This window comes from Adiantum capillus-veneris, chromosome 8 (genome assembly GCF_014529385.1).
Source record: "Adiantum capillus-veneris isolate H3 chromosome 8, ASM1452938v2, whole genome shotgun sequence".
Taxonomy (NCBI): Eukaryota; Viridiplantae; Streptophyta; class Polypodiopsida; order Polypodiales; family Pteridaceae; genus Adiantum; species Adiantum capillus-veneris.
The window spans coordinates 130,235,268-130,251,231 of record NC_140938.1 but is presented as its reverse complement, the minus strand read 5'-3'; the positions used below and the strand labels follow the sequence as shown (position 1 = coordinate 130,251,231).

The 15,964-nt window shown below is 47.9% G+C and overlaps 1 protein-coding gene across 2 annotated transcripts in view; it reads left to right on the top strand.

The window, feature by feature from the left end:
* Positions 1-1,580: 1,580 nt before the first annotated feature.
* ITPK4 (inositol 1,3,4-trisphosphate 5/6-kinase 4) overlaps positions 1,581-15,964 on the top strand; it is a 152,954-nt gene continuing 138,570 nt past the window's right edge. Inside the window, exons 1-2 of one of the 2 annotated variants that reach the window (XM_086518514.1) lie at positions 1,581-1,815; positions 1,886-1,936. In XM_086518514.1, the coding sequence (XP_086374640.1) occupies positions 1,675-1,815; positions 1,886-1,936 (192 nt within the window). In that variant the 5' untranslated portion in view covers positions 1,581-1,674. The remainder of the gene's footprint in view (positions 1,816-1,885; positions 1,937-15,964) is intronic. The other variant, XM_086518513.1, reaches the window with a different exon arrangement.

Sequence of the window (15,964 nt, the reverse complement as noted above, 5' to 3'; positions counted from 1 at the left end):
AAAATGATCTCCATTGCGGGACTATTGAAGTAATCGGGGGAGTATTGGAGTAATTATAAGATCCTTCTCCACTCTATTGTGGAGAGGAAAGGGAGCAACACCTTCGTGATGCCATACATCTCATTGGTGTCCCCGATTATAAGAATGGCCAAGTGCAATTGGAAATAATTCCTGAAACTTATCACACCATTCTTATGGAAGAAAAACACCAAAAAAACGACTCCTTGGCAATGGAGGAAATGGGAATGAATAGCAAGACCCAAGAACGAAGGTGGCATTGGGATCATGGACCTTGTGCTACATGTAGAAGCCATGTGTGCCAAATTGGTTCTCTCGTTAACAAATAGAAGGCAAGAATGGGTGATCATGGCCTAGGACACGATCAACAAAGGAGAGCTTGTTTTGCAAGGAGGCACATGGAAGGAGGCTCAAGTGCATAATAAAATTTTGGGGCCTATCTGAGATTTCCTAATGCTGGGTGGCTGCATAGGGGCCTATCTGAGATTTCCTAAAGCTGGGTGGTTGCATAGGGGAACTAGCAGGAAAGTGCAACAAAGTAGCATCATCTTTGGAATGGAGAGAGACCTTCAGATCCTTTAGGTGCTCCATTCTGCATTAGTTCCCCTTGCTTTCCAAACTTGGAAGGGGCTCCTTGACCCCTTTTTGGAGAGAAGTTGCAGAAAAGGTAAGTAGCAAAGGGATCTCCAAACTTTTTCATCTTTGGGACGACAAAAACTTTGTTAGAAGGAAGTGGAGCAAGTAGTGATTCAACATAATTTGATTATCTACGAAAGGCTTTCGATCAATAGAGTCTTGGAAGGTTTGTCCTACAGTCCTATGCCAGTCACTAGGTCAGAGTTGGATTGGAAAGCGTGGCATTGGCCAAAAGACAAAGTGTTCACACTTCCCACGACCCAAGATGCCTATAAAAAGACGATATAAAAAGCGGATTGGCTCACTCTACTCGTCAAGACATGGAGAGAAGATTGGTTAGAAGAGCCTTGGCAAAAGCGTGTTAATCATCTGGGAGATTAAATGGCCAAACTCAATGAAGATGTTCACGTGGAAATGGGAACCATCCCAACTAGGAATAAGATTCACATAGACGGATTGGCTCTAACACTTGCTTTGGTTGAAGAATTGCTTTGGAGAATTCCATACATCTGTTCAAACATTGCCTTGTCATGCGGGGTCTGGCCGCAAGAATCTGCAAATGGGCTCAGAATACGTGGAAAATTATCTTTTAGACAAACGACCTGATCTTGTTAGGGAGCATATCACATAACAATATCATTTTGGTTTGCACCCAAATCACCAAATAATGTTATCTGAAACAGATATGTAAAGCTAGGAACCTTCACGTCTCTAAGGGTAAATATGCTGTGGCTCAACTCAATGATGTCGTGAGTGAGAGCCCTGAGCTCATGCATGTTATAGGATCTAGGAGAGGGGCAACCTATAATGCCGATGAATGGAAACATACACTTAGTTGCATAGCTCTCATCTGCTTGGAATTTGTACAATCCCCTCTGGATCAAGGCACATGCAGTGCTTGTTTTATGTGTTGGGGGGGGGGGGGGGGGGGGGGACTGGCACTTGGCGTATTTCTGTGTGAAAGCGCTCTCTACTTCACTACTCGTTAGTTTAGCGAAAGCTGCGCATCGATCGAGAGGCATGTCCATGGAAGCTCGCAAACGCAGAGGAGGAGTAGAGGGGGTTGTGCTAGATGCGTCCCTCTTTTATGCCACCAGCAGCAGTGCAATTACTCATCTAGAGAGGCTTCTGCATCGTCTCTCCTACTCCCACATACGCCTGGTAAGTTACCCTCTTCACGTTTGAATCAAGCTCTATGCTCTCCTTCCGCTGACATGCAAAATGTTTTCAGGGCATCCTCTTTCGCAAGGGTTACAATGACGAGTCTTGCGCAATTCAAAAGGTCAGTGATCATGCTTGAGCATGCATTCACGTGTAGGTGGGGCATCTTGTGATAAATGATTAATTGATTGGTTTGGGGGTGATCTTGAAGGCTCACTGCCGTCATCTGACTCCTCCTTCAAGACGAGAAGCTTCTCTATTGCCACTTAGACAAATTATTGATGGCATGACATCATGGAACACTGCATTGCTTGTGAGTTTCCCTAAAGGTGATATTTGCAGTTGAATATGGACGCAACAGCTGCCAGACACAAGCAACATGCCAGCTGAATATCTGCTGCACATTGAGGAGACATGTGCTTTGGCATTTGGTTTCTAGCCTTAGTTGATGATCGCTTCGTCTAAATTACATAGGTGCTCTGGGTGCATGCCATGAGAACCTTCGCCCAGAAGTAGGACTTGGCTTATGTTCAAGAGTGTGTGGGTGTATGTCTAGGTAGTAGGAAGGGGGTTTCCGCGCATAGGAACTAGGGTACAAGGGTGAGGGCAGTATGACCGCTTGGGAATGTCCAGTGGGGTTAAGGCTAGGCTACTTATGGGCCATCTATGATTGGGAGGTGAATTTTTATGAGTCTGAGATCGCACAATTTCTTTAGAGGGGTATTGAAGCTTGACTAATTTGTCTCTTGCACAAGAAACATCTAGTTTCTTCCAAGCACCAAATACTTTCTTTTGCAATTTTCAATCTTTACAGGGGTCTAGTCATTTATGGTTATGGAGGGAGAGGAAGAACTTGCATGAAACTCCACAAGATTGCCTCCAAACACATGAGCTTGAGAGGGGGCATTTTTATGTATTTCATTATTTGCACATGCCAGATATCACTCACTCTCTCTCTCTCTCTCTCTCTCTCTCTCTCTCTCTCTCTCTCTCTCTCTCTCTATCCTCTCTGTGGTGAATTTGTTGCCTTCTCAAGCTTTATTGCTTCGTTTAGAAAAGCTGTACTTAGAAGAAGCCTGTGTATGAAAATTTTTGAAAGTTGCCTCAAGGGAATATAATTGTTACACAGAGAGAAGTGGGTCAAGCTTTCACGTGCATTGAATTGGGGCGAGAGCTATCAAAGAGCCATTTTACACATACCTTTTCTAAAAACATTTTTAAGTTAATAATGTTTTGTTTTATCTAGTTTTGTTTCGTAGCAAACAAAGTGATTTAGTTTGTTCTGTTTGTTTGTTTTTGTTTTTCTTTTCTTTTCTTGGTTCCTTGCTTTTATAGTTTTATGAGTGCTTTATTCCCTCTCATAATTTGTGAGTTCAGACTATTCTGAACTTATGAAGGTATATATATAAGTTTTAGTGCCCAAGGCCTTTTTGTCACATGCACATCTAACCCTATGTGCGTGTGGACAAGCAGTAACTCCTCCTCCTAGTGTTTAGGACAGCCTAGGAGATGTTCTGGCAACCTTGTGAGGCTCTTAGAGTACCTGCATGTTTAGGCATTTTAGTTAGGATGCATACCCTCTGATTGCACAAGAACATCTGTTGGTGTCTCCTAGGTGTAGGCACTAGGAAGTGTTCACATTTAGGACTTTAGTTATTAGAATTTATCCTAGGTAGCTAAAGCATGTGAAGCACCTCTTATTAATAATGATAACTTTATTAATAAGTGACCCATCTTAAGTGGAATCGTGGGGGATTTATACTACTCGACTCCATTACAGAATCATATATACGTGGGCCTTGGGGCTCACCCTTACATCATCAGAACCGTGTATGCGCATGGGCAGCTCGTGCCCTCAACATCCAGAACCCTCCAAACGTTTCCACTCCCCGGCGTTTCCCCTCTTTGGCGTTTTCCATCTTCTAGTGTTTTGCATCATCAATGATGTCAGTTTATGCATCTGCAACAGCACCAGCATTTTCAGCCGATTACCCTCGGATCAGCTCTTGCGATTGTTGAGCAGTTCACCCTTAGCATCAGCACTAGTGTTTTTAGCTGTTGGGGGCGCCTTGTTTTTGAGATTATTTTTACAAGTGGGCGGCCGAAATGGTAAGAACCTGTTCAAAACTCAATAAAAACTTAAGAGCTGGAAACCATGCTTACACAAACACACCCTAGGCATCCCTAGGTGCAATCTCATGCACAAAAAGCGATGTAGATAGATTCTTTCACGGGAAACCATCTCTTTTTTCAGAAAGCACGCTGCTTTTCAGAAAGCATCTGCATTTCTTCAAAGCTTCTCAGAATCGCTTGCACCTTAAACATAACCCTTACTCAGTTTTAATTTTCTCCTTAGACCATGAATATACCTTGACGGATGCTACCGTCACCCATCTTGTGACGAATTATTGACATTCATTACTCGGTCTCTCCCACTGAACTTACAGAACAACTCCCTAGCGATTCTTTATGCAACCCATCATATGACGGATTGGAGATGTCCGATCATGATGGTTTTTCAATCTTGTAGATCTAAAGTTCCTATCTTAACAGTTCTCATGTGCACAATTTAAATAGTCCTTTTATTAAATAGAACTTATTCAAAAAATAGCCATTTTAGCAACAGGAAAAATATCCCCCCTCTTTTTGCCAATTCTTCAGATCGAGGAAATAATGAAGTAAGTCGATATCTGTCAATCTGAAACTGCTTAACTAGGTCATCTCAAACTCCTTGGCTAGGTCTCTATTGTTAACCCTGAGATGCTTGACATGCCTACCTGTGATAGCAAGCTCATCCACGTAGAGGAAAACTGCTGCTAAATTGACTATTTTTTCTTACTTTTTGAGTAATTTCTATTTAAAGAAATTAGGATACTTAAATGTGTGCACTTGAATTGTTAAGTTGGGAATTGTAGATCTACAAGAACTGATAAAAGCCATCAGGAACGGACATCTCTGATGTTTTAGGAAGAAACCAGGTAATGAATATTCCTGATGCGTCACAGGATGGGTGACGGGAGCATTGAATAGGGAATATTCCGTTGGTTTGAGGAGGAATTTTCAGCTGGGTAAGAATTACACATAAAGATGCAAGCATATGAATAAAGATGGGTTCTGAGAATCTTTGGAGAAAAGCAAGATGGTTTTGAGTGTTTTCCGGGCAAGCATATGCGTTTCCATGAGGAAGTCATTGTCTGCATTGCATCTATGTATGAGGTTGCATCAAGGGACGCCTAGGGAGTGATGTGTAAGCATTAGTTTTCAGCTCACAAGTTTTTAATCGGGTTCACATTTTTTTAATAAGTGGTTGACTGCTCACTTAATAAAAAAAGCACCTTGAAAAGAGGGCGCTCCCAATCTAGCTAAAAGCAATAGAGTTTTAGCGATCTCTCTATCCAGATTCTGCCGCTTGCCTTTTCTCTCTCCTCTCTCTACTTTTGTCGCCCCTTCTACCTTTTATTGTTGGGAGAAAAGGTACCAGGCCCCCTTGCTATTCCTGCCACCCCCTTGGACCTATAAAAACAACCTGAGCATTGTGCCAATGCTACGACGTTAAAATTCTCTTCTTCTTCTTCTTCTTCTCTCCATGCGTTCGTAGCGTGAAGGCCTTCGTCAGAATTTCTTTTACGCTAGAGGCTTGTTAATATTTTTTTGAGTGGCCCTCTCTTTTAAACTGTTGCCAAGACTTTTTAAGTTAAGGTGAGTATGAAACCTGAGTTATTAAAAAAATTCACTTACAGAGTGAACAACTTTGCAAGAAACCCCAGTTTTGAGGCTTCTGCTCCCCTCCTTATGCTCCTCTCTCATCTGCTCACGCTCATGCGCTCTGCCATCACCTGCCCGCCTCCGGACGCTCACTTCGACACGTAGGGCTCCTCAAAGTTCAAAAGTTCAACTTTGCGCGAGCGAAAAGTGTGAAAAAGGCTTGTTTTCGTGTGAAACTTCCAGTTTTCTACTAGGTTTCGCTATGAATTCCTCCAACTTGGATACACAACGTGACGACACACTAGGTAACATTCAAATTTTGTTCACGCATGCACTGTACACATGGATCACATGTACTTTCCAGAGCCTCCACCATCGTATATTTGTTTTGGAGAACGCAAATTTTCAGACGAACATTCGCTTGTTCTCTCTCGAAGGGGCCGTGCAAGGGTTTAATGCTCGTCTTGCTGCTGTCGAAAATACGGCTTAGTCGATGACTACGCGTGTTTTTGAGAACGATACCCAATTCTAGCAATTGCGGATGCAAATTGCTGCTTTTGGGCCCTCATAGGGTGGTCCCACTACCACAATTCTATACAAGGCCAATAATTTCTCAGGGGAAGAGAGAATGTATGGAATTGGCTGTAAATAACTGGCTTTATTAGTGGACCACGTACTTTGATCTCCATGGGGAGCATGATGAAGGGCGGATTTAGACAATTCCTCTCTATTTGTGCAATAAGGCGCTTACCTGACAGAGAAGCCTACGACATGGGCTGATTTTTGTGTAAGGTTCAAGAAAGATTTCACCAAAATCGACCCTGCAAAATTAGAGAGTCTTTGATGAAAACTCTATCTTTGATAAGTATACAACAGCTTCAAAGAAACACTCACCTTCTTCAAGGTGGATTCCATGCATGCTGTGCACATGTATCTGTTGGGTTTGGACTATTGTTGGGCCTTGATCAAAGATACAGCTCCGGCTGATGTAGAGGATGCTGTGGCAAAGGCCAAGACGTTCCATTTGATAAATGGGGCGAATTATGAGAAGAAAAAGAGTTCAGATCTGCAATCCGGTGATTGCACTTCAAGGAAGCCACCTCGATTCGAGCAAAGGTCCAAATTGCTGTCGAGTCCTTTTCAAGAGAAGAAGAAGGCCAGGAATGCTACTATTGTTGATGCAGTGAAAAAGTGGGCTTGCTTCGAGTGTGGCCAGACGGGCCACCAAATCAAAGACTTACCCCAAGAAGCGCAGGGATGTCCTTCGGTTCAAAATCACGAGATCTCAAGTAACTCCGATGTTATTCAAGTTGAGATTCGTCACTTAGCGCATAGTTTATGCAGTAATTGTACTTTTAGCACCCAAAGTGTTTGATAATCATGATCTTCTCTGTTATCCCTGGAAGATCAATGGTCACGACGTGACCGTACTCCTTGATAATGGAAGCTCACACAATTTTGTGGATGCAAAATTGGAACAAAAATTGCACCTGCAGACGCGGGACAATGACCATGAGTATCGCATGAAAATGGCTCGCGCGAGGATACGGATGTATATAATCAAATGGTTCCTGACCTGACACTCGAGCTAGCTGATTGCAAAGAGAACTTGTATTTCCACATCATGCGCCTAGACAGAGCAGATGTTATTTTAGGAATTCCATGGTTTTATAAAGCACGATATGTTTTTTTTTCCCGAGAAAAAGATCCTTCTATTAGTTAATGAAACTGCCCATAGGGCTACAACCACCTCTTCAAGAGAGGGCTACAACAACCATGATGGGGAGACTCTCCCAATGAAAAAACAACATATGTACAATGAGGCTAAATCAAGAAATGGGAGGAAGGAAAAGCCACACAGGTGGACTGTAGTGCCATCTGAGTACACCCTGGACCATGGTGAAAAAAGGCCCAGGACGCCAGAGTCGAAGGAAAGCCTCTCTGCGCTCCTGCATGCGGTTGGAGCTGCCCTGGAGTATCTCGAGCTCTCCTCTGAGAGTGTGAACCAGCTCTAGCCAGAGATCGCGAACAGTCTCTGCTGGTGGTACAAGGCGAGCCTCAAAGATGCGGAAGCAGCGGGCCCGCCAGATGAACCAGAGTGTTGGGCCTCTGATGAGCTCCCAGCACTCCTCGCTCTCACTGCACCACTCCTGTGGAGTAAGCTCTGTGGCAGGCTGGAGTGTAGGTCGCCCCCCTGCATCACTATCATCGTGCTGGTGGAAGATAACTCAAAATGAAGTGTCGGGCCCGTGAGAGTGGACCAAGCAGCTGCCCCCCAAGTGTACTACCGAGCCGTGGAAAGAGCAGGCATCAGTCGAAGAATACGGAGCCACACCTGCTGTGCCAAAGGACAGTCCCAAAGACAGTGACGTTGACTCTTCACAAGATGGTCACAAGCTGCACATGCGGCCGAGAGACCACTATGTACAAGCCATCTCCCAACTGCTGTAGCTCTGTGTGCGACCAGCCACCACTGAAACAAAGTGACTCGCCTCGGCTGTCTGGAGTCCCACAACCTCTCCCAAAAAGCTGCCAAGAAATCATCTGTGAGACCCTCCTCCTGCCAATGAGGTGCTGTAGCAGGGCGAGCCTTTCTCTGTGCTGCCAATTTGTGACGTCCCAGTCGAACAGTGTACTGAAAGAAGGGGACACCTGGGTGGTCTGCCGAAGAGAAAGGGTCCCTCCAAAGCCACTCTCCAGGATCCCACTATACTCGGGCCAGTGGACAGCTCTCCCAAGCCCATAGTCTCCAGTGTCCAGTCTCAAGAGTTGTTGGGTTAGGATCGATGACACAAGTCCTCCCATAGATGCCCACCACTCGGATCCTCTGAAAACAGCTCTCTGCCACTTGCGGGGCCTCTACTGCAACTCGCTGTAATTGTCCCCCACCTTGTAACTCAAAAAACAGGGAGGGTACAGTCTTTGAGCAAGCCCGAACTGAGATGAGAACCTCCAATCGCGTGAAGGCTCCCATCCATTTGGGCGTTGCTGGCTCGAGAGGTGTGAGCCACTCAGCTGGTACTACCTCTGAGATGTCTTGGCACATGCTCTGCACCTCTCTCATGCCCTGTATAGCTGAAGGCCTTGCAACTCGTCTGACAAGCCTGAAAACTGTAACCAGTCACCTAATGAGCGTGCTGGACCCGTTGCCATGGGACCCTAGGAAACATGAGGCCGACTACCAACCAAGTGGCCTCTCTGAGTGCTCACCATGGGGTTCCAAACAAGGGGCTGTCTCAGGCGCTCCTCCATGCAAGTAGGCCGACGCTGCTCCAAGCATCACCGCAAATGCTCCCAAGATCGAAGGAAACTCACAGCGAAGCGGTCCTCCAGACTCCTGCTCAAGCCAACTCTGCGCATCTCTGTGAAGATCCATCTGGTCGAAGGTTGCCAGGGGCCTCTAGCCTGAGGCACCCTAGCACGAAGCCGCTGTAGCAAGAACTCCTTCCAGGGCTCCTCACCTAGAGAAGTCCTCTGACGATGAACTTCCCAAGAAGTGCTCTGCTCTGCTATGCTGGGTCAATGATCCCAAGTCCTCCCTGAGAACAAGGAAGAGTGATGACCTGCCAAGCCACTTTGGCCTGGGCTATCTGAGTGTCACGCCCTGACCAAAGGAAGTTCCTGATCAACCTCTCTACCTGGTTGATACAAGAACTCGAGAAAATCCAGCAAGAAGTGATGTACCACATAGTAGCCAACAACACTTGGTTGGCCACTACAACTCTGCCTGCCAGAGAAAGTCGTGCGGAGCTCCAATGTAACAACTTCCTCCTAGGGGAGCAATTTGCTACTCGGGAGACAAGTCCAAACCAACGTGACAGCCCAAGTACCGAACTGTAGTCCCTGGGGGAATCCACCTGAAACCCTCACCTGGCATCCAATCGGGCATAGGAGCACTACCAACCGAGAAAGCCACTGTCTTTCTCCAGTTGATCAGTGCGCCAGATGCACAACAGAAGGTCTCTGGAGCCTGCTCACACCTGTGAAGGTTGGCCTCTTGGCCATCCAAGTACAAGGCTGAGTCGTCTGCAAACTCAACGTCCAGTGGCTCATCTCCCCGAATAGGAAGTGCTAAGCCCTGTAAACCAACCTACTGCGACACCAAAAACCTGCTTATCGCCTCAGCATAGAACAGAAAGAGGAATGGGGCAAGAGGGCAGCCTTGTCTGACCGAACGTGTGAGCATGAAGCGATCACCTCTACCTCCTGACAAAAGTACCTGACTGTGTGCGTGTCTGTACAAAGCTGACACCCCAATGATCCAAGCATCTGAGAAGCCCATCCTGCGTAGAGTGCCCTCCAGTGAGTAACAGTCAACTCTGTCGTAGGCCTTCTCAAAATTGAGAAGAAGAATCACCAGATCCTCACCACGGAGCCGCGCTAGGGCAGAAGCCTCCCAAAAAGTAAAGATGTTGTCAAGGATACTACGCTCCTTGACAAAACCTGTTTGAGTCCCATGTATAAGGCTCTCTAGAAGTGGCTGAATCCTTAAACTCAGAGCCTTGGCAAGAATTTTGTAGGCTGAGTTGAGGATGGTGATGGGGTGCCACTGTCGTATTTCATCCAAGGAGCCACCCTCCTTGGGAATGAGGTAGATCAGGCCCTCACTCAGGGTGTCAGGATCTGAGCCAAGCAAGTCCCAATACTCCCAGAAAAAACTGGGAGTCAAGCTATCCTTACCTGGACAGCTACCACGGGGGAGTGCACTAAGAGCCGTGTGCAACTCCTCAAGCTGAAGTGGCAGCTCAAGCCTGTGACGCATCTCCTCAGTCACAAGGCAGGGCATCTGTGTCCACACTGCTCCCTGCATGCATCCTGACGCTCTGACTGAGGCTCTGCAGACAGTTACTCACGGCAAAAGTCAGTAGCAATTGCATGCATGTCCTCTGGCTCAGAAGCAACTGACCTGTCGGGCCTCCTCAACTGATTGACCTTGGCATGCGTATGGCGAGGTCCCACTGCCTCAAAGAAAGCACGAGTCACTCTGTCACCCACTTGCGTCCACTGAGATGCTTGTCGGTGGAAAGCAAACTCATGGCGCCGCTCCTTTCTGCTAACAAGCTCTTGGCGAGCCTGCTGTAACTGCTCCTCCAACCAAGGACTGTTTGGATGCTGCTCATGCATCCTCTGCAAGGAAGCAACGCCCCATTGGAGACGCTGTTGCTCCTCTCTCGCTGCAGCCAGGCGAGCCAAAGACTCCTGGAGAAAGAATCGACTAAGCTGAGCTAGTCCTGAGGCCACTCTGTCAGCAGGAGAATCTTGCATGTCTAAGCTCTCTGTCCCAAGAGCCTCCACTCGCTCTCTGAGTGTAGAGTCCAGCAAGACCCTCTCAGGGATGTGAAGCATCGTGCTCCCCCTCCTCTACCTATCTGCCACTGTGAGGATCACCGATGCATGGTCTGAGAAGGAAGTCCCTACCAGAATGCCAACTGTCCCACCCAAGTCACAGAAGTGGTCACTAGTGTAGAAGCGATCTATCCGCGATAGATTTACTCCTCCCACTCTGCAGTCCGAACGAGAGAAGGCCAGGCTGTCTGGGGGCCTCACAAAGCTAGAGTGCTGCCACACATCCGAAACCCTCAAGAGTCATACAAAACCTCTCCCAAGCTGCCAGCTCAACTCCATGCATAGTAGCATGGCTACCACCAATCCTGTCAGAGGGATCCTCCTCAACATGTTGGTCACCCCCTATGCACCATTGCTCTACCTGCGGCAGAGACTCAACAATCTGTGACCAAAACTCTGCGTGTGCACTCGCCACATTGGGCGCATAGATGTTTAGGAAGCCCACGAGGCAACCTTGAACTTGCATAGCGATCCACTGAGCCCTGCCTGACACAATAATTCCTCTGCCCACAATCGCCTGCTGCAAAGAATCCGCAATAGTCATACATACCCCACCCTGGATGCCTCCAGGTCCAAAACAGCTGACCAAAAAGTATCATATCGTCCACGCAAAAGCTGACCACATCGTCTAATGCGGCTCACACAGATGATGCTCCTGTAGCATAAGGAGGTCAATCTCTCCTCCCACAAGGCATCGCTCAAGCTCCTGACGCAGTCGGCCCCGTTGACACTGAAATTAATCCTTGCACGTTTCATGAGACGATCCTCATGGGGAGCGAGAGAGAATAGATGCTGTCGCAGCAGCTAAACGTGCTATCTTCGAGGCTGGCTTGGATGGAGTAATCCGCATCCGAGCGTCCTCTAGATAGGCATGACTGCAAAGAGTGCCTAGCACAAGCCCAAGTAGACCGAGCCGTTCGTATAGCAACCTCCTCTGTCCAGGAGTCCTCATGAATGTGTACATAGCATGGCGGGCACTGCGTATTAGCAAAGAAGTGAACCACAATGTGTCTACATCCTGCTGCATCTGGAGGGGTCACAACAAACTTGGCCAATGGCCAAAGAGTCTGAAGCATGTCTGTAACTCCTAGGTCTCCCATGTGGTGAGAGTACTCTAGGGCCTGTGTCTGTAGCCACTCCAACACTGAGTCCAGAGTCCACTCAGTCTGGTCCCTGCCGCAAAGGGGAAAAGAGAAGCCAACCACTGAGTCCAAGGCCTTTATCCCCCTAGCTGCAAGGAACAAAACATGAACCCTGAAGCAGGCTGCCTCAAGGTCTAATGAAGAGTCGCCGAGGTAGCGTGTAAAGTCGTAGGCAAAGAAGTCCCATCGGCGCCGAATGTCGAAGCTCGTTAGACCACGAGGGACTGCTGCAAAAGGAGACGTCTGTACCAGAAGAGGGGGTCGCAAGAAAGGTTGTCCCTGTCTCGCCAAGCGACTTGTGGCAAAGGCGCTGCCAAGAGATCTCCTAGCAGGCCATCCCCCCTGGAACGACTGTGGGACTGGAGCGGGAGGGGGGGGTGTAGGAGCAGGGGGACTGGGTGGAGAAGAGGGGGGGCGAGGGGGATCGGCAAAGGTAGAGGAGCGAGGAGGAGAGGTGGCGGAAGCAGGAGGCCGGGGGGGGGGGGGGTTGAGGAGGAGGGGGGGAACTCGGGGGGAGGGGGGCCTGTCGAGGGTGAAGCTTAGGTGGAGGCTGGAGTAGGGACCTCGTCCTGCTCAAGAGGACCGAATCGGTTCCCCGTGGGAAACCACTGCTGTTGGGCAGGCGCTTGAGGACCACTCTGAGTGCCAGGTTGTTGCTGTGGCCCTTGTCGTCATCGACCACGAACCTACTGCCATCCCTCCTCCGCTGGAGCCCCAGGCTCAGAGGGTGGCTCTGCCTGTGTGCTCTGTGTCTTTGCCTGTGGTTGCTGGCCAGCCTTCAAGGGCTGGGGCTGGGCCTGTGGTGTAGGTCGGAGCCTCCTCCGTGGACAGGCCTTCGCAAGATGGCCCATCTGTCGACAAATGAAGCACTGATTCGGGAGGCTTGAATACTCCACGCTCTATCTAAACCAACTCCCATTCACCCGAGGAAGTAGGATGACCTTCGGGAGAGTGTGGGGGTCCCTAACCAAAACACGAACTGAGGGAATGCCGGCCGCCTTGGCAGCTATTGAGGCTGCCGTGCGTGGTGTCTCCGGGACAGTTCCAATGGGTGAGCCTATCCTGGACAAAAGTGGTAGGTACGCCATCCTCAAACCAGGAAAGCAGACGGAAATTGTTGCTAATTGGACTATTTCTTTATTTTTTAATGATTAATTTCTTTTAATGAAATTAGGACATTTTAATGTGTACACTAGAACTGTTAAAAGTTGGAATATTGTAGCTACAAGAAAAGCCATTAGGAACGGACAACTCTGATTTGTCATTTGATGGGTGACGGGAAAACATCGCGAAGGAGTTTCCGTAAGTTCAGTGGAAGAGACCGGGTTACGGGTGCCCCTAATGCGTCACATGATGGGTGACGGGTGCATTAGAAAGGGGGCATTCCGTAGGTCAAGGAGGAAATCCGAGCTAAGTAAGAAGAATACGCGTAAGAACGCAAGCACAAGAATAAAGATGGGTTCAAAGAAGCTTTTTACGAAAAGCAGGAACATTCGCGGGAGGGCAGATGCTTTCCTGCGAGGAATCTATGTCTGCATTGCATCTATGCCGTGTTCTGCACCCGGGGACGCCTGGAATGTGTTTGTGTAGCATTACTTTTTAACTCACTGAGTGGTTTTTAAAAGTTTGAACAGGTTAACACTTTATTTTAAAAGTGGCCAGCCACTTTTAAGTGACCGGCCCCTTTTATTAATAAAATAAAGCAGGCCCCAAATCCTTACGTAAAAATCCTACGCAAGAGAGCTGTACGGATGGGCAGATTTCAGCGATCTCTCTCTTTCCTCTCTCTAGGGCGCCTGCTTTTGCTTTTTGGGGTCCCTATTCCCGCCGGGTGCCAAGGCCTATAAAGAGGCAGGTAGCGTTCAGTTTGTTTAAGGACGCAAGAGTAACAGAAAAAGCCCAGTGCTGGAGATTCTGGAGCAAGTGTTGGCGACAGAAATCTGCAAGTATTCGTGTGCCGACGAAGTACGGAGATCGTTTTTCGGAGCGAGGAGCGACAGGTATAAATTGCCCATACGCATTAAGTTATTGCTTTGTGATTATTTTGTAGGAATTCTCCCTCACGGGAAGTACGGCCTTTGTGCCTAAGTCCCTCACGGGAAGTACAGCCTTTGCGTCCAAATCCCTCACGGGAAGTACGGCCTTTGTGTCTAAGTCCCTCACGAGAAGGAACGTCCCTTCGGGTCCAAGACTAAAGAACGGAGGGGTTTTCTCCGGTTCTTGTGCTTGTAGACGAACTCTCCCTGAATAAAGATACTCTTGAGGGGGGGGGGGGGGGGACCAGCCCATCTTTTGGTCCCCAATACTGTGTCGATCTTCTCCTTTCTCTCATATTTGCAAAGTATTTTATTTTTCAGATTTCTAAGTGCTCGTGTACGCTCCTCGTGTACGCTCCCGTTTTGTGACAATGGTATCAGAGCCCGGACTCCTCTCTTTCTCTGCAAAGAAGGACGATTCCCGGAAGAACGGGAAGAAGCATGTCGAACCAAGGGAGAAGCGTTGAAGAGGAGCTTCAACAAGTGCGAGCTCAGCTTGCGGATTTGCAACAAGTCCTACTGTTGCCAGATGTCCAAAAGCTCTTGGATGGAATGAAGAGAACGAATGGAACCGATGCCGCCGGGCATCAAGACCACACTGTTGGCGTGAGACCACAGGAGGAAAGAGAAGAAGAACGTGTCGATATGCACAAAGGATCTTCAGATCGGGAACATGCCGAGGTACACAAAGGATCTTCGGATCGGAATGAACGGCCTACTCCAAGGAAAGGCCAGGAAAAAGCGCTCTCTTTGCTAGACGAGAGCAAGGACATCTCTATCTCATCTTCATCTTACTCTCCTGATTATACTTCTACTTCTCAATCTTCTCGCAAGAAGAAGGAAGCCGCTACTACTACTACTACCCTACATCAATCTAAAGATAAGCCTCGATTGAAGAAGCATGGTCGCAAGTCTCATTATCGCATGAGAGTCTTCAAATCGGGCGACAAGGACATCAAGATCGAAACCTACAACGGACGGAGAGATATCTCCAAAGCATTGTCCTTCATCAGGCAGTTTGAAGTCGCCTTTACCAATGGGCACTTCACAGAAAGATCCAAATTGCGCCATGTGGGGATGCACCTCAAGGAAACGGCAAGTAATTGGTGGTTAGCCAAGATTCTGGAAGGTTCTCAGGCCAGAACTTGGGAGAGATTCAAATCTGAATTTTATGAACAGTTTCTTCCGCCTGACTTCGAGCAGGACATACGGAAGGAATGGGACTGGCTCACCCAGAAGGAACATGAGAGAGTAACGACCTATGTGGACAAGTATTGGTCGGTTCTTCTGAAGGTCACTCCCTTCATGAAGATTGCCGACGAGGAAAAGAAACGAAAGTTCGAAGCGGGTCTCCAACCGCAGCTTCGAAAGAGTATGAAAGTGTATCCGCATGACACTCTTCAGAGGATGATGGAGTCAGCAATCATTGCTGAGGATTTGCACTCAACTGGGACGCCCAGAAAAATGGAGCATAGCACTTACCGTGCGAGACAAAGAAGGGTCTACGATGACCAAGGGGGCCAAGGAAGAAAACGTCCTCCATCTAGGGACTATGATCATTCTAAGAAGCTAGAGGGCAATGGCAAGTGAACTAAGTATCTCTCTCCTACTCAACTTCAAACCTTCAGAGAGGAAGGAAGATGCTTCTATTGTGGCGAGAAAGGACATATGAAACCGGATTGCCCGTTAAAGCAGCAACGGCAAGAACACGCCCCTACGAGGCAAGATAAAGCAAGGAAGGAACCCGCTCCACCAAGCTCGAACTCTATTCCAGATGTTCAAGGAAACACAGAAACGGAGAAAGGGAAGCGTCAGCTTCTGAAGGGCTAGGGGTCTTTGAACAACCAGCGAGTACTGATTCTTTATGATCCAGGATCCACGGATAACTTCATCTCCCTGGATACTACAGAACGTTTGTGC